General features: G+C 37.6%; 1 protein-coding gene across 1 annotated transcript in view; it reads right to left on the reverse strand.

The window, feature by feature from the left end:
* Positions 1-252: 252 nt before the first annotated feature.
* Positions 253-27,086, reverse strand: part of LOC114633669 (phosphatidylinositol 3,4,5-trisphosphate 3-phosphatase and dual-specificity protein phosphatase PTEN) — a 54,949-nt gene continuing 28,115 nt past the window's right edge. Inside the window, exons 5-8 of the mRNA XM_028782269.1 lie at positions 15,859-16,000; positions 10,652-10,818; positions 8,001-8,225; positions 253-6,484 (exon numbers count right to left, since the gene is read on the reverse strand). Of these exons, the coding sequence (XP_028638102.1) occupies positions 6,299-6,484; positions 8,001-8,225; positions 10,652-10,818; positions 15,859-16,000 (720 nt within the window). The 3' untranslated portion in view covers positions 253-6,298. The remainder of the gene's footprint in view (positions 6,485-8,000; positions 8,226-10,651; positions 10,819-15,858; positions 16,001-27,086) is intronic.

A 27,086-nucleotide genomic window follows, 5' to 3' on the forward strand; every position in this document is an offset into this window, starting at 1 on the left:
ACAGAATCTAAACTCTGAGGATGGACATGCAAGGGAGCCCACCTCCGTTTGGAGTTCTGTATAATGTACCATGATGTCTTACACTTCCCAGCACACCCCACAGCTTTTACATAGTTTATTCTAATGAAGTGTAAACTTTTCACCAGTAAGAACAGGATGTGCCTCTTTCACTACTTAATAGATTCCAAATACCTGTTACACATAGCAGGGATTGATACTCGTTGGATGAATAAGAAGCTAAGAAACAAATCATCAAAAATAATGAACCTTTTTAATTGTTTAAAGAAAAAATATTCTCCACAGGAAGGTATTTCTAGTCTTATGTCCATTGGTAGCCAAACGGAACTTCATAAAAACACTTCCACAACTCCAACTTTGGTTTAATGTACAACTTTGATATATCTCATTAATGCACACATCAAGAGGCTAACAAATTCATTAATATTCAAGATCATCCAAAATTAACATTTTATTACAATAAACTGCAAAATCCCAGTGGGAAAATTTTACTTGAACCAAATTTCATCTCTATTCTAGCACTTTAAAACTAATTCTCCCATACACACCCTACAAATAGACACACATACACACACATACACACACAATATGCACACTTGCAAACTCAATAGAAAATGAGAACCATTTAATGGAGACAGAAAATAGATACTAAAATACTATTTTTAAGCAGGAGTATCATTTAGGAAACTGCACAGAACAGGCAGAAAAATCTCAAAAGTATACATGACAGCCAGTAAGTAAACACATCTAAACATTAAGAATTTTACTGTAAGCTGAACCGCAAGTCTTGCTCCATTCTGCATAATCTAACCATTGTGACAGATGAGATTCCACATAAGACATAAATTATTTTTAATCTTAAAAAACAAAACGTATGAATCCTTGTTAAACATTTCATTTAAAAATATGCAGCTTTATTTTAAATTTGAAATTCAGTATGCTCAAATATGGCAGTTAATGTCTCCCACATACGTAAAAGTTTCTTAAGGTAACACACTCTTTTTTAGAAATTATAAAATGTTTTCAAGCTAAATGTTTCATGAAAATTCTCAAATGACTGTCAGGAGTCTGTTTTGTTGTAAGCCCACCAGACTACTAAACATTCAGAGCTAAAAGGTAACAATTTGTGAGATCTTTAAGATTCTTGTGTGGTACATGGCACAGAAGCACACATTAAAAAGACAGCCGAGTGAGAAATCAGTAGTAGTTCTTGCTTTTACTTAGGGGGCAAGGTAGGTATGCATTTGTTGTGCAACAGTTTGCAAAATGCAAGAGGAATCGAAGGGTAACCAAGTTCACTGCTCACAGTGCTCCACGCACCATGCTTCAGAGAAAAATACCCACATTGAACTCTCTCTGCTAAACCAAGGTAACTTGTATTTACTGATTCACCCATCATCCTCACACCAGCAATAAACATTCAAATAGGCCCAGAGAACTGGCAAGGTCTCTCTATAATGCACATATCCCATACCTGCTATACTAAAAAGTAATCCAGTCAGTTTTCATTTCCTAAAAACTAAGCTAAAAGGCTTTGGAGACATACACAGTACAGATTTTAGTTTTAAAGAGAAAATGCACATGAGTAAACAGAAAAATGATTGCTTAGTCACTAAAATATATTAATAAGGGGTATGTCTCCAAGGACATGAGAATTGTGATGTTTCAGTCAGACACTGTCCACAGAACAACTACATTAAGAGCCAGAGGACTGCTATTGATGACATTATCCTGTCATCGTCACACTGTTTAAAGCTACCCGCTTACATCCTGATACCTGTTGTTGAAAGATGGAAAAGCAGCTATAGCACAGCCATAAAAATGTATTCTAGCAGTAAAAGGAACTATGCTAGTAGGCTTCCTGTTGCAATGTAAGTCCATAGGAACATCAGCCTCTTGACTCCTAAAGTGTTCCTTTACTCTGTGTCCAGATTTTAGGGACTGCGTACTCTTATTTCTACTTAGCAACATTTCTCTCGGCCCTAGCAACAACAATGTTAAATAAAAATCGACACACAAGCCACTTGAGACTCTGCTTTAGATGTACCACAAATTATCTAACAAAGTATAAAGGAACTCCAAGTTTCATGTTAGAAGTAAAATCAACTGGGCTTACAGGTCTGATTCTCTGGGAGCCCTTCAGAAGCCTGCATGTTAAACACTGGTGAGTTTTAAATTCTCAATGGAAATGGTGATGGCATTCACTGAGGCAAGTCAGCTTACATTACAGTACAATGGGGACATGATCTAAAAGCAAAATGCCAGGAAATTCCTTTTGTCAAATATCATCAAAATATCATATAAATCAAAATACCTTTATATTCAAGTTTTCACCCATCAAACTAAGAATTCTAAAGAAAATGTGTGACTACATACAATCTTCATATTTCTTTACACAATTCCATTGCTACTCAGTTTATATTTTTAAATGGGTCATAGAGAAACTATCAACTTTACATAACATTAAGATTCCACATTGACATTAATGATCTGCTCACTTCTAAAACATCACAAGCTATTTCACTGTTTTATTCAAAGGATATGCCTTACTCCTTAGACTGTTAGAATTTTAGAAAGGAGATGAAACCTCCCCTGTGCTGATGGCCAACTGCAGAGTTAAAGAACAGAAAGCCACAGAACTGACCTGAGTCTTGTCAAGCCCGTTCTCAGGGTGGGGGGTGGGGGCTATCCTCAGACATCTGGCTTTATAAAAGAGAAATAAATAAGCACCGTTTTCCCAGAACCTTGAACTTTTTTACTGTGCCTGGAATAACTTATTAAGTGATGACTAAGGCTTAAAATGCTCTTCTTAACCATGAGTAGACAGGTATGTGTCTACCAAGATGACAGAAAGATCCTCTGCTTGGAAGGATAGCAACGAGGGGGGAAAAATAGAAAAACATACAGAAACTTTGTAATCATATTTGGCTGCCCATTATTGAACATTTTAATGGATTTAAGTAATTTGAATTATAAATACTCTCATTTAATAAAACACCCACACAATGACAAGAATGAGACTTTAATCAGTTTTAAGTGGAGTTTATAACACTAAGAGATAAAGGGTTGTTAACAAACACAGTAACAAATGGACATCTGATTGGTATGAGGCATTATCCTGTACACGTCATATTTGTGTATCCTCAGTGCATAGCATTTACACACAGAGCCACTGCTGCACAGCACAAGAGTATCTGAAGAGGCTGAATCAGGGTAAGGCTGTTTTACAGACTGGTATTTTTTAGTATATATATTCTATATGAAAACAGATCGAACTTTTGAACTGGCAGGTAGAAGGCAACTCTGCCAAATACTAGAGTAAAAGCCCCCGTTTAGTGCACAGATCCACCCCTTCCATCTGCATGCATGACACATTAACAGTATTTAAAGGTAAACGAGGCACTTTGTGGCAACCACAGCCATCGTTATGAACATATTGCACAAATTTTCTAAAACTAAACATGTAACTTGTAACCTACTTTTATTTTTAAAGCTGAAACATTTGATGCTGCCGGTAAACTCCACTTAAGTTTATAACCTGTGCCACAGCAAAGAATGGTGATGCTATTTAATTCAACTACCCTTTTACAATTATGGCAAAAATGTCCAAGAGGAATTACAGAGGACTTGGGATGTACGGGGCCCCACTGTAAGCCTTCTTAAAGGTGATGCCTTCAAGTCATTTCAGACACGTAAGCTGCTGCACATCCAAAAAGTCTAGGAAAGCATTCCAGAAACACGGGAGAGATTACCTACAGAATGCATTTCAGGCTAATCGTGAATACTGTCATAAATAAAGTTTTAATTAGGACTCAAAACCCTTTCAGTCATAGCAATTCTTGTCAAATTCTATGGGGATGGTAACTGAAATAAAGTAAGGAGAGTATGTATAATATATATATTTATATATATAATATATATATAATGCCATTTTTCCATTTCCAATGACTACACCATAAAATGTAAGCAAGGCTTCTCAAAAACACTGAAACATTCAAAATCAAAACCCTCATTCAGACCTTCACATTCCAAAGGAAAAATATTAACAGTGCAACAGCCCATTGTAATGTCATTATTCATGACCTGGCCCTCTGTGTTACATATTGGAACAATACAAGTTATAGTTTAGCATGCTGTGCCCAAAACTAACAAAGAACAGTGTTCATCACTATCTCCAAAACATCAACAGCTGCTTTGCTATTTATTCAGCCACTTTCAGCTTTGAGGAAAGACAAGGGGGGTATACAGATTTCAATGGTGAGATCTTAGGAAAAGTTGTCTCTAACTTTATCACTGTATCAACAGTCAGTCAATATTCATGTATCAATGTTTAAATATAAATGTGTAAATCCTAAGAACTTTGTTACACTTTTAAAAACTTTATTGGTTGAGTGAAACTGATGAGGTATGGAAAATACATCAACATTATTTTCTAAGGATATTTTAGATGACGTTCTGCCTAATCTACTTACCATCGAACTATAAATGCTTCTCTAGTGGGTCCTATGCAATCTGTACTTGTAAATTAACTAGGTCAGACCACAGCTAGTGAACAATTTCAGCACCAATAAGTTATTGAAAATGGGACTTCACACCATTAAGAAATATAATGGCTGGATATTCAAATGTCAAGGTCAAGATATAATTTGAAAGACACCAAATTCCCAAGGGGGAAACATCCTTTTTAATAGTATCTTCACATCACCATTACAATAGCAGTTATACTCTTGCTTTAAACTGTATGCAGTCTGGGCATAGCAAACATATAATGATATTTAAGAAGTGAAATTGAAGCCCTAATCCCAACTCTACCACTATAACGAAGTGACTCAACACTGCACATTTAAGAAGGTCTATTCTTCCAATAGCAAGTCAATAAAGCATCTGTAGGACAATTTCTACTGAAAAACTTAAATGCCTTATTATTCGTGCAGTGCTGAAAATTTACTGCAACTCTAATTTCTTTTTTAACACAAACAATGACTTTTTTTAATATACACATTATATGTATTCAGTATTCAAGTAAAATTCCCTAACAGTTAATGACATTTAAAAAATGTGCAAAACTGCAAAACTCATTGTAATAGAATGTGTAAGGTCAAAAGGGCAGGACATCTGACAGCCACTGGACTGAGGACGCGCATCATCAATCTCTAGGAAAAAAACCTGCTTACTGTTGAATCTCAAGTTGAAATTTCCTGTGAAGAATTACAAAATATTTAATGAGAAAAAGAAACTGGCAGCCAGCACATGAAGCATCCACAGTAGGTATATGATTGAAAATTAATAAAAATAAATGTAAGTTGTTGACTGATGTAGGGACTAATAGCATCTGACTCTTAGCACTGGCCTTGATTACATAGGAGATGGAGCAGTCATTACAACTGAGAAAGTATACTGAATAAATCATTGTCAAATTTTCTGTTTCCAGCCCATTCTTTGTTGAAAGCCTCCACATTTGTATGGTTAAGTCATTGTTGCTGTGTCTCTTATCTATGACCACCTTATTTTTATATCCCTTCATTTGTGGATTCTTAGGATGCTGTAGATGGTTCATTCCTGTACCCCAATACAAATGTACTCACTCTAGCTGCCTTTTCTAGCACCAATATGCTCTTTAAAACGCACAAACAAACAGCAGGACAGCGCCCAATCTCTCGGATGTCCAGATTAGTAAGTGGAGCATGCTAAAGAAAGGTGCATCTAAGGAGCTGGAGATGGAATGTGGTCCAGAGCCCAGCTAGAAACATTCCTTTCTGAGCACTCCCTCCATTCTCCCAACCCAAGTGCATGCATCAGAATGTAGCAAAACCCTGCAGAAACTTCTCTTAGCCAACTGCAAACTTATCTGTTGCCACAAGTGCAAAGGGGTAGGACGTGAACCCAGGAACCAGAGCTCTTCAGCCACTTCAGCTGGTGACAGAAAAATAAAGGAAAAACTCCTATGTATGCACATCAGCCTGTCTCCACTTTTCATAAAACTGGAATAAAACGGGAAAGTGCCATCTTTTATTTATCCTAATTGAATTTTAAATGTCCTTTTGACACAAAAAGGTATATACATGACACAGCTACACAACCTTTTTAACTGGACAACAAGTGTCAAAACCCTGTGGATGTATAGGGTGAAACAGGATTGGTCAGGAGAAGAGAATTGTTCCTATAACTGCAATCTGACACAATGTCCTATTGCCTTTAAAAAAAAAAAAAAAAGGTCCGTTTCAGTTTATTCAAGTTTTTTTTTTTCATGGTATTTTATCCCTCTTGATAAGAAAAAAAATCAGACTTTTGTAATTTGTGAATGCTGATCTTCATCAAAAGGTTCATTCTCTGGATCAGAGTCAGTGGTATCAGAATATCTATAATGATCAGGTTCATTGTCACTAACATCTGGCGTCACAGAAGTTGAACTGCTAGCCTCTGGATTTGATGGCTCCTCTACTGTTTTTGTAAAGTATAATTTCACCTAGAGAAAGAAAGTTTAAGATGGAAATGAACAATTAGAATGAGTTCTACATTAGCAAAGACATTCTGTTTTGCAGATTTAATTAAAAATACTATAACAAAATGAATTCTGAAGGGCACTGCTTTTCAGATGACCTTAAGACTGCCTACTGTGCACTCAAAAGACACACTGATGAGTTGAGAGCTATTTTTAAAATATACTAGCCATAAGCACTGTATAATTCTATAAAAGTGCAAACTAAAGGCAATGAAATCACAAAATTCAATTTACAAGTGCTTATGTTTCAAAAACATTTCTTACAATCTCAGAGACAACTCTATGTTTACATTAGTGATACTGCACAATACTGATTAGTAAGATCAACTAGTTCTAAAATCTTCATCTAACGAGAGAATGGAGGAAGTTAACAGACCACTCAGTGGTCCAAAGATGGATCAGTGGCTTTTACATGCATGGCTGCAGTTCTTAAGTATTTCCACTTTAAAAGAAAAGAAACAAAAACCCAGCAAGTCCAGGCAACATGCTAAAGGACAATCTCTGGTGAACAGCTGATAAGAGATCTATACTTTCTTTCCCATTATTCAAATCATTTTAAGTTTGTCTTATAACCAACATTTGCTTTAAGAATCCCCCTTCAAAGTATGTTAGTAATTTTACTACTGCTCCCTCCACTACTTAAGACCACTCAACCACCACCTCTTACGTACGCTGACCATCAGGCTCACACTTCCTCTCACTGCCACTTCAACCCCATCGCCTCTCCCTAGAACCTGAACCAGTCTCAATTAAGAAGTGAACTGGATGGTTACAGACGAGCTCAGATTACATCTTCTCTGTGCTTAGCACTCCACACTGTCACATCAAGACTGGGTTCCTGTGACTCAGTGGAAATGACTTCAGCCACTGAAATATACCAAGCTCATTCATGCCTCAGAATTCTCGTATCTACTCTTCCTCCTTTTCCCAAATAGCTGTTCTGTAGGCCGTGTACAATTTACATATGTAAATCTGCTCATTTCACTCAGACAACCCTCTTTACACACACCATCCACTTGACCAGACCATCTTTGCCAGTTGCATGCTTCATAGTACTTACTTTGATATATTTGTTCAGTGACAATGAAAACAGCTTTTATCTACAAGAACTTTTTTATACTTTATTTTTTATTGATTGTTTTGTCTCTATTTTAATAAGTATTAGCAGTATCATTATCTTATAATAATATATGATAATAACATAATAATCTGTGGTTAAATTTGTTACATGTGAACGAAACAGATACAAAGGAATGAAAAAACAATTTAAAAAGGAAAAAGGGAAGACTCAAAATGGGGAGGGAGGAGGAGAAATAATGAGAGTGAGTGGAGGAATAAACAGAAAGGAAAGGCTGTGCGGCCACTCGGCAATGCTGCACATTCAACAAGAAAATTAACAATTAAACAACGTCTAGTTCTTCAGTTTCACAATCAGAATAAAACACACCCTCCCTCCCACCCCAAAATGGTTTTAACTGACCTTAAAATTTGGAGAGAAGTATCGGTTGGCCTTGTCTTTGTTTGCTTTGTCAAGATCGTTTTTTGTTAGGGTGAGTACAAGATACTCCTTGTCATTATCTGCACGCTCTATACTGCAAATGCTATCGATTTCCTGATCACAAAGACTTCCATTTTCCACTTTTTCTGAGGTTTCCTCTGGTCCTGGTATGAAGAACGTATTTACCCAAAAGTGAAACATTTTGTCCTAAAAAGAAAGAAATGAAAAATGTATTTCACTTATTTAAAAATGTACCACAAACATTCAACATATAAACCAGATATGATCTGATATTCTAAAGTAAAGGCAAACGTCTTGTGGAATATTCTTATTCACTAAGTTATCTTTTCTAAAATTTTAAATAAAAAATATAACCATGTAAAATCTGGTATCTTACTTAAAATCCTAAGAAAACTACTTCTTATTAGAATAAGAATACTGGATTTTAAAAATGTCCTGAGTTTCTGTGTATGTAGATATAAGCAAAGATCAGGTGCTACTACTTCAACAAAAGCACTAAAAACTTTAGAGTAAGTACCCTATGACAAATATATTTTTGCCTGGATATATGTATGTGCACCATGTATATGTCCAGTGTCTATGGAGGCCAAAAGAGGGATTCAGATCCCCCAAGGACTGGTGTTACAGATGACTGTAAGACAACGTCTGGGTGCTGAGAATCAAACCCAGGTCCTCCAGAACACCCAGGGCTCCTAACTGCTGAGCCATGTTTCCAGCCTTTTTAAAACCTTATTGATCTCAATTATTTTAACAAAGTTGTTCAGTTGGCAATTATATTTTACTTAGAAGAAAACAAGGTAGTATTATTTAAACTTGCAAAACGTAGCTCATTGATGTGCACTGATTTTCTAAAACTGTTTTTATTTAAATCAGAACAGGCATGTAATTAGTAAAGAAAAGCTACTACAAATGGAAATTTATGGAAAGTAATCTAAGATATACAAATATATTATAAATATCTAATCAACAGAGACCAGGAGTAAGAAACAGCATATCTCTAAAACTACAAGGAGATGGTGAGGTAATTTTCTATTATTACAAACAATATAAAGCCAAGAGAGGTGGCTCATGCCTATGTTCATAGCACTTGGAAAGTTAAGGCAAAAAGACTGCTTTATCTGAGGCCAACCTGGGCTACTTAGTGAGTTCTAGATCAACTTGAGCTATAACATAAGAATCTGTCTCCAAACAAACACTAACAAAGAAAAACAAGGGAAGAAAAAAATGTGCATGTGCACGCACATGCATGCACGTAAGCACGCACGCACGCACTTTTACATGAACCAGTCTTACAAGACGTAGGAGATATTGGGCAGTGACGGCACAGGCCTTTAATTCCAGCACTTAGGATGCAGAGGCAAGAGATCTCTGCGTTTGAGACTAGCTAGCCTTGTCTACAAAGCAAGTTCAAGACATCTAGAGCTGCACAGAGAGACCATGTCTCAAACATACAAACAAACAAATGAAGTAGGAGGATAAAAACCAAAAGCCTTCTAAATACTTAATTTTTTAAATATTTGCTCACATTTATTGTAGTCTCAGACAAATATACAAAAACCCCAGTAACTCAAAGATATTTATATTTAGCTTTTTTTCTTCATGAGAGGTAGAAAATTAGTCCATGATAAAAACATTAATTTGATTAATTTTGTGATTTTTCTTCTTTAACTATGTAGATCCTAGAAAAAAAATTATCTCTCCTGATAAATCGACCTCCTGACACTGAAAAGTTTTATATTAAGCGAGATCTCCTTTTATTGCTTTTATAAAAAACCTGAAGACTGAGAAAATGAAATTCTCTTCCTGGCCATGTACTATCCTGTGTGCTTCATAGGAACTGATTCTCCACAAAACTAGTGTCTTCCTCTGTTACGAGCTAAAGCTTCTATACCTTAAGACTCATTTTAACGTTCACATTCAACTAAGGATACTACACCAAGGATAAAGGTTCACGCCAAGCACAGTACAGCTGAGCTCTCACCTTCTCCTGTGTATCTCAAGCCTCAGCAACCCTGAACGGCTATCAGCCCCCCCCCCTTAATTACTTCTTCGTAGCCATTTCTTTCAACTAAGTGTAATAGTGACCAAAAACTCAGTAAATCTTGGGAAACAAAATAGAAAATAGTCTAGTCTCAAGAAACCCAAACACAAATGGGTAAAACATGGCTTGTGCTGCATAAGATCACAGAACAAACCAACAAGCGAAGAGTTGGGGTAGGCGGCTCACCAATGCCACGGAAGTAAAGAGTCTGCCAATCTAACAAAACAGTAATCAGCGCAGTAGATGGCAGAGAAATAGTCTCTCCTTACAGAATAATTTCCTAACCAAAGGCTTTAAGCAAAAGGTCTGTGGTTACTCATTAAAGAATGGCTATTTCGGGGCTGGAGAGATGGCTCAGCGGTTAAGAGCACTGACTGCTCTTCCAGAGGTCCTGAGTTCAAATCCCAGCAACCACATGGTGGCTCACAACCATCCGTAATGAGATTGGATGCCCTCTTCTGGTGTGTCTGAAGACAGCTACAGTGTACTCATCAATACAATAAATAAACATTTAAAAAAAAAAAAAAAAAAAAGAATGGCTATTTCTATACAATAGAACTGAAGTGCAAACCTTTTTGAGCATCTTGTTCTGTTTGTGGAAGAACTCTACTTTGATGTCACCACACACAGGCAATGGCTGAGGGAACTCAAAGTACATGAACTTGTCCTCCCGGCGCGTGGGTCCTGAATTGGAGGAATAGATCTTCACCTTTAGCTGGCAGACCACAAACTGAGGATCTGCATGGTTGAATACATAGAGGGTCATTTCACAAGAAATGTCTTCAAAATTGAAATTATCAGAAACTATTTTAATGATAAAATAAACAGAAACATACAAAAATGATAATTCTTCATATTGACTGCTTATCTAAAACAAATCAGTAGAAATAAAATATGTAAAACCATAAGTAATCCAAGTAAGGACTTCTTCAATTTGAACCCTTAAGTTCTATTACAGATATGAAAATGGTGTGCTACTTCATAAACAGTAAGTTTTAAGACTAGACTCTAGCAACATATTAATATCAAGGCTTTACATTAACATTATGTAAAAGACTCATCATAAACTACTTTAAGCATAAAATAACATAAACAATTTCCTGGGTCTTTTGTAGACTGGATAAAGGCAACCTACGAGACTATTTTAATAACCTCTTAAGCCTAAGCCTCTATAATATAGAACTATAAAACACTGATCATCTTTCTTTTGACCTCCAGTCCACAGGTTTTGTTTGTTTGGTTGGTTTGTTGGTTTGGTTTTGGCTTTTTAAGACAATTTCTGTGTTTTAGCCCTGGCTGTCCTGGAACTAGGCCAGGTTGGTCTCCAACTCAGAGATCTCCCTGCCTCTGCCTCCCAAGTACTGGCACTTTTAAAAGCACATACCACCACCTGACCCCAGCCCTATATGTTTTAACATATTATTTTTTATTAATTCCTTGAGAATCTCAGATAAGCATTCACTGTATCTTGATCCAACTCACTTCCTACTTCTCCCTCTAACTCTTCCTGGATGCACACCTCAGTTGCCTCCCCAATTTCATGTCCTCTGTGGTTTCTTTTTTGAGAAACTCAGAGTCCAATGTGTGCTGCCCATATGCACATGGGTGTAGGAGCCCACAATCACAAAGTCACAATCATGAGAAACAGAGAACAAAATACTCTAGATGTCAGCAGGAAATGCAGTAGGCTCCAAGGGAAAACTACAACAGAGAAATTTTTTCTTCTCTCTAAACACCGCTTTCATCAACAACTATTTAGTTCTAATCTAGGTCCATTTTAAAATTATTGCGTAAGTACAATTTCACAAATATCATCATGATTTTGATTGGCAAGTCAACCAAAAGATGGTTAAAGATGTGAAAATGAAAAGATGTTTTATTTCTAAAATGTACTCAAATTCACTTATAGCTAGAAAAAACAGTAGACCAGTATGTTAAAAGTAGAGGGTGTGTGTGTATTATTTCTTTGAAGATGAAAAGCAGATTGTAATCAATGTAACCCATGACTGGGAACAATGTGCAAAGCAAGCCAATCTAAGTAAAATGTCAGATAATAAAAACATAATGGTTTATGTATTTAGTATATAAAGGCAATACTGCGACATCTCGTGGAAAACAGGGTCCTCAATAAAAGCATATGGGGTTAGTGGGGTTACTCTGACATGGATTAATAAGACATTTATCATGAAACCCATCCCCAAAAGGAGAAACATTCCACCAGCAATCTGTCAATACATTTCCCTTCTTTGACTACAATTTCAAAGTGGAATGAGAGACTTCATTAGGATTTATACATAAGTGAGACGTCACATGAGACAAGTGAACAGAGTGTGGTTTCAAAGCTCTGGTAAAAACTATCAGGATTAAAAAAAACAAAACACAAAACTATCAGGATAAAAAGCCTGATAATTTTACTAGTGAATTATTCTACTAGCTCAGAATTTGGTACTACTGATTTTAGGATTTAAAAAAGGAAACTGACTATATAATTTGGATTTCAACTAAACAACATCTAAGGTGTACATCTCTAAGGCTTGAACAACTGTCAAACAACTGACATGTGAATTACAAATCCATAGGACTTAGAACATCCTCTAAAAACAAGCTAAAATAATTAGCCTGGCCATGCTGCTTGTTGGCTGAATGTGGACTGTGGGACTTTGGATTAGGAAAGCAGTTGAACACTTTATACAGGGCCATACTAATAGCAGCCTAGAGGACAGTGGTACTGAGAGTGATGCAGATTATGACAGATTGGGGCACAGGCTTGGTAGTGGAGTACTTGCCTTGTGCTCAAGATCCTGGGCTCCACTCAGAAAGGGGGGGGGGTCGGAGGGGCTGTTGAACGATTTTAACTTGTGGTAGTTTGAATGAGAGTGGCCACTATAAGACCCATATATTTGAATACTTGGGTCATCAGGGAGTAGCACGACTTGAGAGGGATTAGGAGGTCTGGCCTTGCTGCAACAGGTATGACTTTTTTTTAAAGAGGAATTAAGTCTCTAGAGGTAGGCTTTGGGCTTCAGAAGGTCAAACCAGGCCCAGTATCTCTGTTCTTCTTGCTGCCAGCAGATCTGAATGTAAAACTCTCAGTATCATTTCTCCCTGTGTGTCACCATGCTTCCTGACAGGCTGATAATGGACTAATCCTCTGAAAGTGTAAGCACGTACCAATTAAATGCTTTCTTTTTTAAGAGTTGTCTGGTCATGGCATCTTTCCCTGACAATGTCCTCAGCTGTAGTGTACAATCATGAATAAACAGCAGCTTTTCCTAAGGCCACTGAGAAAAACAACCATCTGTATACCATGAGTTTCCCATTGGGATGGAAGTCCTAACATCAAAATTCTAATATTACTATAGTCCTCTTGACTTCCGAGACGCACAAGCATCTGAAACAGCCTCTGCTATGTTAACTATGTTCTGAAGAAATGACAGGATCTGGACTTGACAATAAAGAATGAGAGCGCATCCTGACAGAGAAGCAAACTGATCGTTTTTATTATACAGCAATTTCTCTTCACTTAGAAAAAGTAAGATAATAATCAAGAAGACAGCTCCTGGTCCTCTGCAGAAGACACTATACCTTTCATCACTAGTTCTGTCTGTTTCATTCATGCCTCCTCCTCTTCCTCCTCCTCAACCCAACTTGCCTGTCCTCTTCCTCCGTCTTCACCCTTTCCTACCACAACAACATACTAAAGGTTAAATGACTATCTTGTTCCTGATACTATTATGCTTCCCCAAGACAGACACAACCTCTCACCTAGACTTGTGCCTACAGTTGTGGTCACCAAGTGTGTAACTCCTGGGTATCTTGACTAGAGACTGAAGGCCAGCCTGCATCTAGCTCCAGTCAAGCACTATGCCACTGAGACAGGGCTGCCGCCCCACTGTACAGCTCCAGAAGCACCTTGTTTTCATTAGATTTAAACAACTTTAAAGCAAAGTGATAATACCATGTCTCCAAATCTCAAAAATTATTCCAAGTCTATTAAATCCCATTCAAGATCCTGTGACAGCCAATCACATCTTCTATTTCTTATCCAGCTCTTCTGTTGTGCTTGGGTCACTTTATTCCTACTGCCTGTAATATTTCCTTCACACTTAATGCCAATTCAAACTGCATGTGTTCTCCAGCAACAGACTCTCTTCATGAAATTAAGTTTCCAAATCCTTTTTGTGAACATGGCAGTTATAGTTAATGTATATGAATCCCATGAGCTATATTTTAATATGACTTCAATATATAGTATTAAATCCTAGCACATAAGTAATTACAACATTTAAAAGATTAAAGAGATTTAGTAATCAATATTTTTAAGTCTAGAGATATAAACACAATGTTGTGTGACTAAAAGCCAAACAAAACAGTTTAATAAGACAAGTACAACTGAGAAAAAGGGAGTTCCTAGTGAGATTCCAGAGCAGAGTCTTTCCTTATTACCTCTGTATATACTGCCTTAGTCTGGCTCTTATATCGATATCTGAACTGTAGGAAGAACTTGAGTTCTCATCCTTTTTCCTTCTCAATGAACCTAGTAAAGTTCCTAAGCCAATTGCTTTCCATAGTCTATTGTGCCTTGTATTCACATTATAAAAATTATACTAATATAATTAATCAGTATGAAAGTTCCTTAGAACTTTCCAACAAGCTATATAAATAAATCAGGGGCCTTTAGCAAAGCTGCCATACTCATAGGCAATCAATCACATGTATCTGATGAGAATAGATGACTTCAAGAAATTGATTTTCTATATATAACTTATTTTAGAGAGAACAAGTTAATTTACCAAAGTATTTCATGGAGACGAAAAACTAAAATCACTGACAAATTGCAAACATCTGTAAAATATAATATGAAGGGATTCTAATAAGTGATATCTATCTGGTACTAGGACATTATGTTGAAAATACAAATAAAATATCTTAAGTGCACATGACTGAGCACTCCCAGGTGGCACTTAGACGTTCAGTATAAAAAACCGTCACAGAAAAAAGACATTACAGCAGCCTGGCCTTACAGGGCTGCATAAAATTCCTCCATGTGTTTTCCATACATATTCATTCTCCCTTCATTAGGTAGCTGCTTTGTGTCCAGATATTGGGCTTCTTATTCCTAGAGTTCTGTACCTAAGAACTCTAGCCAAGAATAGAAGGAAAGGAAACAAGATCAAAGTGACAACAAAATCACCTTGCTGGGAGGTAGGCCATTACAAGTAGACACCGGTGTCATGACTTCGTATCTATCAAGATTTCTTTATCTTACTGACAAGCAAACTCATCGAGGAGATGACAGGCCAAGTCACAGGCTGAGGGCTGGAGTTGAGAGCTACGCCCAGTCTTTCTCCACATATCCTGATTCACACGCCCTTCTAGTCTATATTTGAAGGCTGCCTCTGCGGCCTCTTTCTGTTCCCATGACAGTGAACATTTGTCTCCCTCAGATGAAGGACCTTGTTGTGGCCGGAGGCCATTCTCACACTGGCCAGTCAGAGAGTCTTTCAGTTATTTTGTCAGAACAGAGACTGTATCTGGTGGTTGTAACATGGAGTATTTCTCCCATAAATATAATTGACTTCAAGAATACCAAAATTCATTGAGTTAGCTTTCTTAACCCAAAGAGCTGAACAACTGAACTAATTAATTCCAACTTCAGAAATACACTCCTATAAGTTTTAACCTGGTATATTTATTTCTTAACTTTTACATATACATTTAGATATGGTTAAAAAAAGTTTTCCAACACATAGAAAGATGAGAATTTAGAGCACTTACTGCAAGTTCCGCCACTGAACATTGGAATAGTTTCAAACATCATCTTGTGAAACAACAGTGCCACTGGTCTGTAATCCAGGTGATTCTTTAACAGGTAGCTATAATAATATACATAGCGCCTCTGACTGGGAATAGTTACTCCCTAATCATCAGGAGGAAAAAAAGAAAACAAAAGAAAAAGAGAAGTCAAGTTCAAAACAAAAATTTCATTAAAGTTATTATACAAAATTGCTATACCTGGGTTATTCCAAAGTTTCTCCTTAAGTGGTTAACATCTAAATCTAACTCAATACTAGAATAAATAAGAGCAATAACAAAGGAAAATATCAGATATTCTTTTTTTTTTTTTTCCGAGACAGGGTTTCTCTGTGTAGCCCTGGCTGTCCTGGAACTCACTCTGTAGACCAGGCTGGCCTCGAACTCAGAAATCCGCCTGCCTCTGCCTCCCAAGTGCTGGGATTAAAGGCGTGCGCCACCAACGCCCAGCCAGATATTCTTAAAATGTAGTTATTAAACACCTCATATTTATTCAAATATTAAATAATGCTCTGGTCTATGAACTCAATAAGCAAAGACCACTGTGTATTCAAACAGACAGCCAGTGGCCTCTGTACTACAGCTACATATACCCAAGGTTCCTCACAAAGATGGGTTTATTAGGTGTGTAAGTTTTCACAAACCTGCATACCTACTTTCTAAGCAAAAGCATATCAGAATCAGCACACTGGAGAGAAATGTGCTGCCTCTATGCAGAAAAAGCAGTAGAAAATGAGATTCTGACCTTAGAGTCCCCCCCCCCCAAAAAAAGAGTATCCAGTTGAATGACAAACACATTCAATACAACCTGTTAACAGAGGCACTGGGGGGTATCCTTGTGCTTATATCCATTCCTTGGAGAAATTAGGGAAGCATAAAATGGCTTAGAAAATATTACAAATATTTAAAAGGCATAATTTACATGACATTTAAAAGAGGAACCTAACCAGGAATGATGTCCCACACCTGTAATCCAACCATTAAAGGGGCTGAAGCAGAGGATTGCTTTTGAAAACCAGCCCAGGGTTTATACAGTCCCAAGCCCGCCAGAAACCAATCAGTCAATGTCTACCTTTCTAACCCCCCAGTCACAAACACAGGAGGCTGAGATGGCTCAACAAGTAAGCATGAATGAACCAAAACCCACATATATGGTTTTTCCTAGTTCTTTAAATACATTGTGAGTGTTTTGCCTACATATATGTGTGCCATATGTATTCCAAGGCATGCCATGGAAGTGGAGTTCCAGATGTTTGTAAGCCATTGTGTGGGTACTGGGAATTATCCTGGGTCCTCTACAAAAGCAACAGTGCTCTAAACCACTGAGCTATCACTTCAGGCAACCTAACCCACGCATATATACATTTTTAAAAGGTACCATGTAACCATACACGTGCTTATAACATCAGCACTGGGGAGGCAGAGACAGACAGATTCTTGGGGTTCACAAGCTAGCTAACCTAGCCTACTTGGTGAATTCCAGACCTATGAGAGGCCTTCTCTGAACAAGATGGACAGCACCAGAGGATGGACATCTAAGGACTATTTGATCATTCCTACATATACAGACACACACACACACACGCCATGTAACAATTCATTTACTAATGAATTAGTATTTTTCTACTCACAATATAACTTAGTAAAAAAAAAAATCAATATAAGGCAATAAGCATTAAGTCTAACAGTTTAAAATAAACAGCAGTTTTGGCATGGCACTACCCACTTGTAATCTTGGTCTTGGGTACAACTGAGACCATAAATTCAAGGCCAGCCTGAAGCCTAGTCTCAATAAACAGAACTGCAGAAAATGGGTATTTTATGTTAATAAGAAAAAGGTATTTACAATGTTCTTTAATTTACTGATGGCATCTAAACTTCTACTGTGCTAAGAACTCTAGACATGAACACCCTTCTGCTGGGGAAGCAGAATGTATAAAAGCTAAAAAGTATAAAAGAAATATGATGGCCAGCAAATACAGGAATATGGACTCTAGCCCCACCCTCTTCTTCCCTCCCTCTCTCCCTCTCCTCCCCCCACTCCTCCTTCTGTCTCTCTGTTCTACATGTGTATCAAAATAGATAAATAGCAGTATACAACTCTAATCCCAGAACTCAAGAGGAAGAAAGAAGCTGGTGGATCTCTGTGCACTCCAAGCAAACCAGGGCTACAAAGAGAGACAGACCCCCATCTCAAAAACAAAAACAAACAAATAAACAAAAAATGGATATAAACCACTTGAAATGATTAGCAATTTAAGATTTTGGCTAGAGTGGAAATCACATACTAAATAGTCAAAGCTTACATTTGAATTCTGACAAAATATAAACTTCAATTTGCTTCTTTAAAAAAATTAGTACAGTAACATGAACCTTCTTAATAGAATTTGCATGAGGATAAAACAGTAAATTCAGTTACACAAAAGAAGTTAAAATAAACAAAAAATACAAACACTAAGTACCAGTTATAGAAATGATAGTTGTGGCTGGGTGGTGGTGGCGCACACCTTTAATCCCAGCACTTGGGAGGCAGAGGCAGGCAGAACTCTGAGTTTGAGAGTTCGAGGCTAGCCTGGTCTACAGAGTGAGTTCCAGGACAGCCAGGGCTACACAGAGAAACCCTGTCTTGAAAAAAAATATATAAATAAAATAAAAATAAATAAATAAATAAAAGAAACAATAAGTTGTATACATGTTGGAATAGGTGAAATTTTATTTCTCTATGTTTTTCTTTTCGTTTTTTTTGAGACAGAATTCCTCTGTGTGCATCTCTGGCTATCCTGAAACTTGCTTTGTAGAACAGGCTGGCCTGGTCTCAAACTCATGAATTCACAGAGACCACACACTCTGCCTCTGTCTCCTGAGTGCAGGCATTAACGCCACTGCATGGAGTATTTTCTTTTTTTAAAAAGAAGTAAAGCCACACTAATTTGAAGAACTGTTACACAGTATTAAAATTAAGGAGTATCCTTAATATTTAAATTTAATATAGAGTTCATATTAGAGCATCTTATTACTGCAACTGCAGCAAAGTTGTCACTGACAGTTATGGAGGTCAAGTACAGCATAGCTAAGCAGGCTAGGGAAATCACTGGACAGGAAATGGATGAGGACAGTTGTTTTTAACAACATAAATTTCTGAAGCATATTAATTTATTTCTAGTCAAAAGAGTAAAGAAAATTTAAGCTGTATAAAGCACGTGGAGCATATGCCTGCAGTCCCAGCTCTTGGGAAGATGAAGCACTCTGGGTCAAAGTCAACCCCTGGGCCCACATAATGAGACCCCATTGCAAAATCTTTTGAACAATTACTTAAGAGAAACTCAATGCAAGTCGATAAGAGCAGGCTGCCAAATTAGTGGTTGATAACATTCAGATGATCTGTCTCTTGCTCTCTAGCTTTTGGTACACATTTCACATTTGAGTACAGCAATAAACAGTTCTCAACATTATAGGTTTTCTCAAGTGATGAGAAGGACACCACTTATCACAAGCATGTCTGTGCCATCCTTTTGAAAAGAGCTGGGTTGATATGTAAGTAAACAGCACTCAGACCAACAGCAGTTGTGTGGACAGAGCTCACAGAGCTCACAGAGCTCAGAGCTCACAGGTAGTGGTAATGCAGAGGGAAACCTGCACCATGCAAAGGCCTAGGCAGCGAGGCCGTAGTGTCGTACACCAGCTAGGACTTAACTGCCTGGCTAAACACAAACACTATATTATTCATCTTTGCATCAGTTACAAAACCCCAAATTTAACCCTAAACACCATTCAAAGAACACCAGCTCTGTTTCTTGTAGTCAATGCTCAATTTGTTGGTCCAACTAGGTCACCATTTCCTCAGCTCACTTAGTTATATTTTTGTTTTATTTTCTACTGGTGAATAATTTAAATGTATCTTTCTTCAAATGGCTCAAAATGATTTAAGAAAATGGCTTTAAATTTCCATAACGACTAAAACTTGAATTAAACTGCAGCTCTACTCAACTGTCATCAAAAACAGGTAACAGGGCTCTTTCAAGGCTTGTGGGAATTTGAGGTTAAGTCTAATGAGTTATTAACCTAAGTAAGTGAATATTGTGAAGCATTTTATTACTTTCTTCAGTGTGTACATATATTTTACTTGTGCCTCCTTAGACTATATTGAGGATTTCTAACACTGTTTTCTTCTTATTTTCCTTTTCTAGCTTTTGCTTAACAAATTTGAATCCTTTTGACACAGAAGTCTGTAACGGCTCAGTGTCCATATGAAGTATCTCCTGTGTTAGTGTAAAACGACAACTCTGATCAGTTTTATAGTTTTTATAATGCTATTCAGATACTAAAAGCTTGTCACCTGCTTTAGAATTTTACATTTTCTAGTGTATTCTTCATTAATTCTTCTCTTTTGGTTTTTCAGGACAGGGTTTCTCTGTGTAGTTGTCTTGGAACTCATAGAGATCCACCTGCCTCTGCTTCCCAAGTACTGGGGATTAAAGGTGTGTACCACCATGCCTGGCTGGCTCTTTGAAAAACAGACTTATATGGAGAACATACATCTTTTAGATCTATAATACCACCATAAGACTACTATACTGGATTAGCATGGCACAACACAGTATATAACTTATGCTCATCTTCTATGCATTCAGAGTCTAGATGATCTTCTATGAGGTAAATTCACAACTTGGATTTCTTAAAGAAGTAATTTTCTATTTGAGCAAACTTTCTGAGTGAACTGGAAAATATTTTCCATGTCTCAGCTCAGAAATATAGATGTTTCAACCTAAAAAGTATTTGCTTGGAGAGGGAGATCTACATTCTGAATGACCACAATAAATCACAAGGCAGTAATTCAATAAACAAACGAATGTGGTTACTAATACTATGAGAACAAACAGTACTTATTGTAGCTATTTCCTAATACTCAAAACACATTTCTATTATTCCCATAACATTGCAAGGTATACATTATCACATATTTTATTTTAAGACAGGGTCTCATTATGTACCCCAGGCTGGCCTCAAAGTGGGTATCCTACTGCTTCAGGCTCCAACAGCTGAGGTTACAGGCTTCTGTGATACCACAGCCAACCATTATAACTTCAACTCCCCCCCCCCCCCCGGGGAGGGCTGGCCTCAAACACACTGAAGTATCTGATGGTGGCTTTGACTCCTGATCCTCCTGACTCTACCTGCCAAGTACACACACTGCGGCGGCCAGCCTTGTCTCTACTTTAATAAGAAACGAGTAGCACTGCACACGCTTATCTTGCTCAAGCCCAGCATCAGACCTAAATGAATCTGACTCAGGTAACCTGAAACAGGAATGCTATGTGATATAAATGAAGCCATAACTTCTCTTAATTCAATTTTTCCCTCTATGAAGAACCTCTGAAGTTTGGAATATATAATGCTTCAGTTCTATGAACTGTAACTTACATAATCTTTGTGACAACGGTGACACAGATCATTTCTAGCCAACATTCTTTCCTCACCTGGACATTCTTTAGAAGCTCTAATGATAGTTTTATGGTTTGGAGGTGCTGGGCCTATTCTTCAACTCAGATACATGACTTTGTAAGGAGATTCTACTCACTAGCAAAAACATTTGGTTCAAAAGAGGTAGATGCGAGCTGGAGGGATGGTTTAGCGGTTACGTGCACTGACTGCTTTTCCAGAGGCCCTGAATTCAATTCCCAGCAACTACATGGTGGCTCACAACCATCTGTAATGGGATCCAACACTCTCTTCTGGTATGTCTGAAGACAGTGACAGTGTATTCATATACATATAAATTTTATACACACACACACACACACACACACCCCACACCCTTTAAACCAGGGAAACCAGAACCTATTCTAGGAACTTCTAGTCAAATGAGTGTTCTTTTCCCATTGCAGCTAAAACAGTCAAGAGTATAAGCCTAAAGCTATGGGACTACAACTAGGTATTATTTGCAAAGATCCTAGCTGAAATCAACATAGGCAAGGAAAAAAAGGGAAGAGAGTAGAAAGGAGAGATTCCTGACATGTGTTGAGCATTTAGATCCAGACCTAACCTTTTAGGTTATATTAGTCAATAAATGTTTCCTCTGTGTCTTCTCTATCTCCTCCTTCTTGGGTTTCTCTGAACTAAAACTGAAAAACTCATACATTCAAAACAGCAATTTTTCTTTTTTTTTTTATGATGTTAGTTTCTATTTAGAAAGCAAAAAGAAAAGGAAAATATTAAGTAGAACTTAGTATAGCAGGGAGAATACAAGGTTCAAAATTGGGAAGCCAGGTTTTGAGTATGACAAAGAAAGATTATGACATAGGGCACTGTGATTTTCGCAGATGGGCTTTGTATTAAGTAACCGCTTAAATCTTTCAAAGCATAAAACTGCACAGCTTTCTAACTCTATGAACTGCTAACACCAAAGAACAAGTAAGAACCAACCCCAGAAGGTAATTTAGAGCAGGCAGGGCTAGGGTAGTGTGTGTGTTTGGGTGGGTCCGGTCAGTTGGGACTTACCCTTAATGACTTTGGGTTTGGATAATTTGTTATAATTTCATAAAGCAAAATATCAACTATACAAGTAAATAATTCCCAGTCAAGTAGATAACATACTTGTTTTACTGAATAAAGGTATGAGTCTTTGTTCCCTTGAACAGTTACTTCACTGTTGGGATATTTTTTTCTTTATAGGAAGTAGCAACTATTGAACTTCTCTGCATTATTCAAAACCTCAAGTATTGTTTGGGCATTAAGAACACAATACCACATTTTATGATCAGCTCACATATCCAATCTGCATCATGTCAAGACCTGGTTACAGTACTCGGAGAAGCTAAGCAAAGTCTACAATTTTTTTCACAAAAACAAGCCAAGTGCCTCCTCCTTTAACATAAAAGAAAGAAGATGAAGATTCTGTACCAGAACACAAATTTCTTCAGCTTCTTATGGTCCCTCCATAGTTAAAATTACAAATATAAGCAAAGTACAGACAATTCTAGTAATATTAATCCCCTACAAACTACAAAGCAGATTTAAGTGTTAATTTCCAGAAGTTCTCACTTAACAATCACAAAGTATAAATCCAGAAACACCAAAGACAAGAAGTAGCACAAATGTAACCAGAGGGATTCCTAGCTAGCACGAGAGATTCCATTGTATACACTTGCCACACTCTGAGTAATCAATTATATTGATTATAAGATATTTCTAGGAAGAATTTCTCAGTTGTATTGAAACAGCTTTACTGTACTCAGCTAAGTTTCCTGTGAGGAAAGCAAGCTAAAAACATATCCATCATTTTACTACCACTCTGACCATCATGCAAAGGAATGGTGCCTTTTAAGGTTTGTTTTATTGTTTATTCTTTGTTACTAGCGTGTTTCGTTATGACATTTCCACATAGAGGTATCATTGGACTTCCTTCTAAGTCATCTCCCTCCCTAAATAGTTCCTCTTCTGCATCTATGTGTGGAGCAGGTTACACTCTTCCCTTTAGATGCCCACCTTTTGCGCCCCGCCCCCATCCCTCAAAGTCTCCTTTCTAGTTTGGTGGTATGCATACCTCCAATCTAGGTTCTAGGTTCTTCCCATGAGAGAAAACAAGTTTTCCTGATCAGATTTGTTTTACTTAAAATAATGAATTCCAGTTCCATCCTCTTCCTATAAATGACATGATTTTATTTTTCTTTACATTTAAAAGCTTTGAGAAAACTAAATTGTAAACATTATAAGGAAATGCCCAGCATTATATTTACAAGACCAGCAATCTCTCCCTGAAGAAATTCGAAACTTAACCTGGAGATTAAACACTCCAAGATTTTAACCTGGGGTTGGGGGTGGTTATTAAATACTATGATTTGTAAAGAAAAGCATAAAACTGAGAAGCCTTTCAAAACCATCAGCAATACTGAGCCTTTCAGGAAAGCCTATAAATACCCTCAACAGTTTCAAAGTTCCTTTTGTAATTAAGAATTTGTAAGCTTGATAATATACAGAGAAATTGACCAACACGGCAAGGGACTTGTTTGTACTCTAAATGCTGTCTCAAACTGACTGACACTGTCACAAATTCTGATCACAACAGTTCACTTTTCTGGGCCTTGATATCATCTATAAAGAAGCGTTCCTGGGGTAGGGATATCTTAAAGCTTTTATCTGTATCTGGTTTTCCAATGCTATTGTAGCTTAAAATGCAAAAGCAACCATTTAGTAAAACACAGCTTGGTCAACAGTATCGGTTCAAAAATTCTTTCTTGTTTGTAAATTATCTAAAGGTAGGAAACACATAAGGACTCTCCTTTAGATCTGTGTATAAACTTATCCAAAACATTTATCTAGGTATATTAATTATGCATCAGCTAAGCACAGCAGATCTTACTGATGTGGCTGTAAGATGCTAAGTTAAATTACTTAAGGAGTCTTAGTAATAATGCAATGGCTAAACATCAAGTACACCAGCTACATCTCTAACAATGTGTACAGCTCTGCATTTTCTATTTACATTAGTCTATCATTTTTCACGTGGGAGAAATGGCAAGATGTGGAGAGTGCCTGCTGACAACAACAGTTCTATGGAGGACACGGGTATTATTACATTTTACCAAATGACACTAGAGGCTTCACGTTTCACTCATAAATATCTCCCTAGCTATCTTTTCACTCTGGCCCCACTTTGTAACATTTCACAAGGCTTCTTGTCATTTCCACAAACACCCTCTCATCCCTTCTAGAGGGAAACAGAACTGATGCCACCAAGCTGTAATGACTAGTGTACCTTTACACTGGCAGATTAACATGAGACCTCAGTTTCTTACATGGGCTTCCTACACCTACCCTGGCCTCCTGTGCCTACCCTGGCCTCCTGTGCCTAACCTGACTCCTGTGCCTAACCTGGCCTGTGTGCCTAACCTGAATTCCTGCATTTACCCTGGACTGGAGACAGAGAAATTTACAGGAAAGTTCAATACCCCTGAGTCTTGCTCTAACCCTTGAACATAATGACATAGACGACCCCAAGCAGTTCTCACACCCAAGCATCTCATCACTCACGAGGACAATTCTGAAGAAGTGAAGAGAGAAAGACAGGACGGGCGGCAGTAGAGCTTGGGGAAGCCTAGACCATTCCACAACCATTACTTGTCTCACGTGAGAATCCTTGTCTAAACTAGCAAAAAAACAGAAACAAAGCAAAACTAAAAGGTCATAGAGTTTAACATGATGACTTGGTCAAATGGGCTAAAGATGTAGCTTACTGGTACCATGTGTTTCACTGTTTAAGGCCCTGCGCTCAATCCTCACCACCACAAAAGGGGAAAGGGAGAAAGAGATGAAAACAACAACAAAATACAACAACAAAAGCAAACAAACAAACAAACAAACAAAACAGAAAAAAGTCAAGTAGCTGAGGCTACTTCCTGGCAGGAAATGGCTGAGAAAGTCACAAGACTTTGGTCAAATAATCTCATCCATTTCTCCAAATCGAACATTGATCGCTGTCTCAAAATACAAGGCAGGCCATAGAAGTATCAGAAGTACCACTTACTAGTAATTGAGTTCTTAGTGCAGTCAGTGCAAAGTTTCCATCAAATATATGCATGGCAATAAAAACTAAGGAATAAACAATCAGTAAATAATAAGGTCTTCTTTTAAAAGGGTCCTTTTTGAAATTTTTAAAAAATGGTGACATTCCCTTGCTTCCGTCTCTCAGGCCTCACCTAAATGGATGGATGGATGGAGGGATAGATGGATGGATGGATGGATACAGACAGATGGACAAAGAAATAAACAGACTTTTAAAATCCGGATGGATACAGACAGATGTACCAAAATCCCCTTGAAGAATGATATACTGCGCCTGGTACCAGAAACGGGCTGGGAAGCCATGCACCTTGGAAGAGAACCTGCAACCACTAACTTACTAAATCAGCATGCTCCATAACCATACTCTAAATTCATCTTTATACCAACAGATAAGTGTAGTGCTTACCCCTCATCAAGGAAATTTCTCTTTGTAGTACAAGGAGAACATTGCAGAAAACCTCAACAGTTCAAAAGGCAGAGTTGTAGAACCCAGTTCCAACTGAGACATCTACAACACAGCTCCTGCACCTATGGCTCAGGGATCATTGTAGAAGAGTTAGAGAGACCGTAAGAGGCAGAGTCAGGGGGGTTGCTGTGAGAGTGACTACTGGGAATGTCAGAAGCTATACCCATAAAGTCTTATCCACATGACCACCGAACATGAGCTGAGCAAGGAGGACAACAAACATGCTAGAATGGAAGAAAGCTGACCAGGCCGCAACCCTAGACAAAGATCTACTGGTAACTAAGGAATGCTAAGAGGGAAGAGCATACCTATTGGTTATCCAAATAGTAAGCCCTAAAAACATATCCACAGGTTGTATTACACATACATACATATACACATATACACATACATATACTATTTGTGATATGATTTATTGTATTCTCAAAAAATTGTATTGAAAAATCTTCATGTAAAAAAGTTAAATAAAAATGGCTAAGGACACCCTCTGCCCCCAAGAACCCTCCCTACTCTACAGCAACTTTACCTGCAGCTCCTCTGGTTTTCCTGCACTAGTCAAGGTGGATGACCTCTCTGCCCTGGCCACTCACTGCCACTCTGGGGAGTAAAATCACATTAATCCTAAGAGACTCTTTTCTACGGTTGTGAAAGTTCCCCTGCTGATGAACACAAATCTTAAATCATAGCCTATGCAAGATTTGTCACAAAAAACCTACTGCTGTGAAAGACCCAAATTTTTGAAAGCCAACACGTTCAATCAAGAGACTCTCAAGAGGTTCTGCCAGCAGACAGGAGAAACTATGAGCTCTTCACTGCACACAGGCCCACTAATATCTAGAAGCCAGACAGTGCTGTTCTGGCAAACAGTTTAACGCTTCAACCTGAAAACTAAAACGGTCCATAATCTTTTCCTGCCCCACAGCTAGTGATCTTGAAGGCAAAGAAATTAAAACATGACCATATCTATTTTATCTGACACATACTACTTTAACTGGTCAAAAACTGTATATGTTCTACATTTCTTTCATATGTGAGATAAGAGTTTTCATAATTTATTTTCACTAATACTAGGGTAAAAATAACACTGGAGAGCAAGGATGATGTAAGTCAAACAATGGCAAGCTTTCAATTTGTTTTTTAAAGTTGTGTAAAAACAGCCCTCCCA

This window comes from Grammomys surdaster, unplaced genomic scaffold (genome assembly GCF_004785775.1).
Source record: "Grammomys surdaster isolate TR1022 unplaced genomic scaffold, NIH_TR_1.0 725, whole genome shotgun sequence".
Taxonomy (NCBI): domain Eukaryota; kingdom Metazoa; phylum Chordata; class Mammalia; order Rodentia; family Muridae; genus Grammomys; species Grammomys surdaster.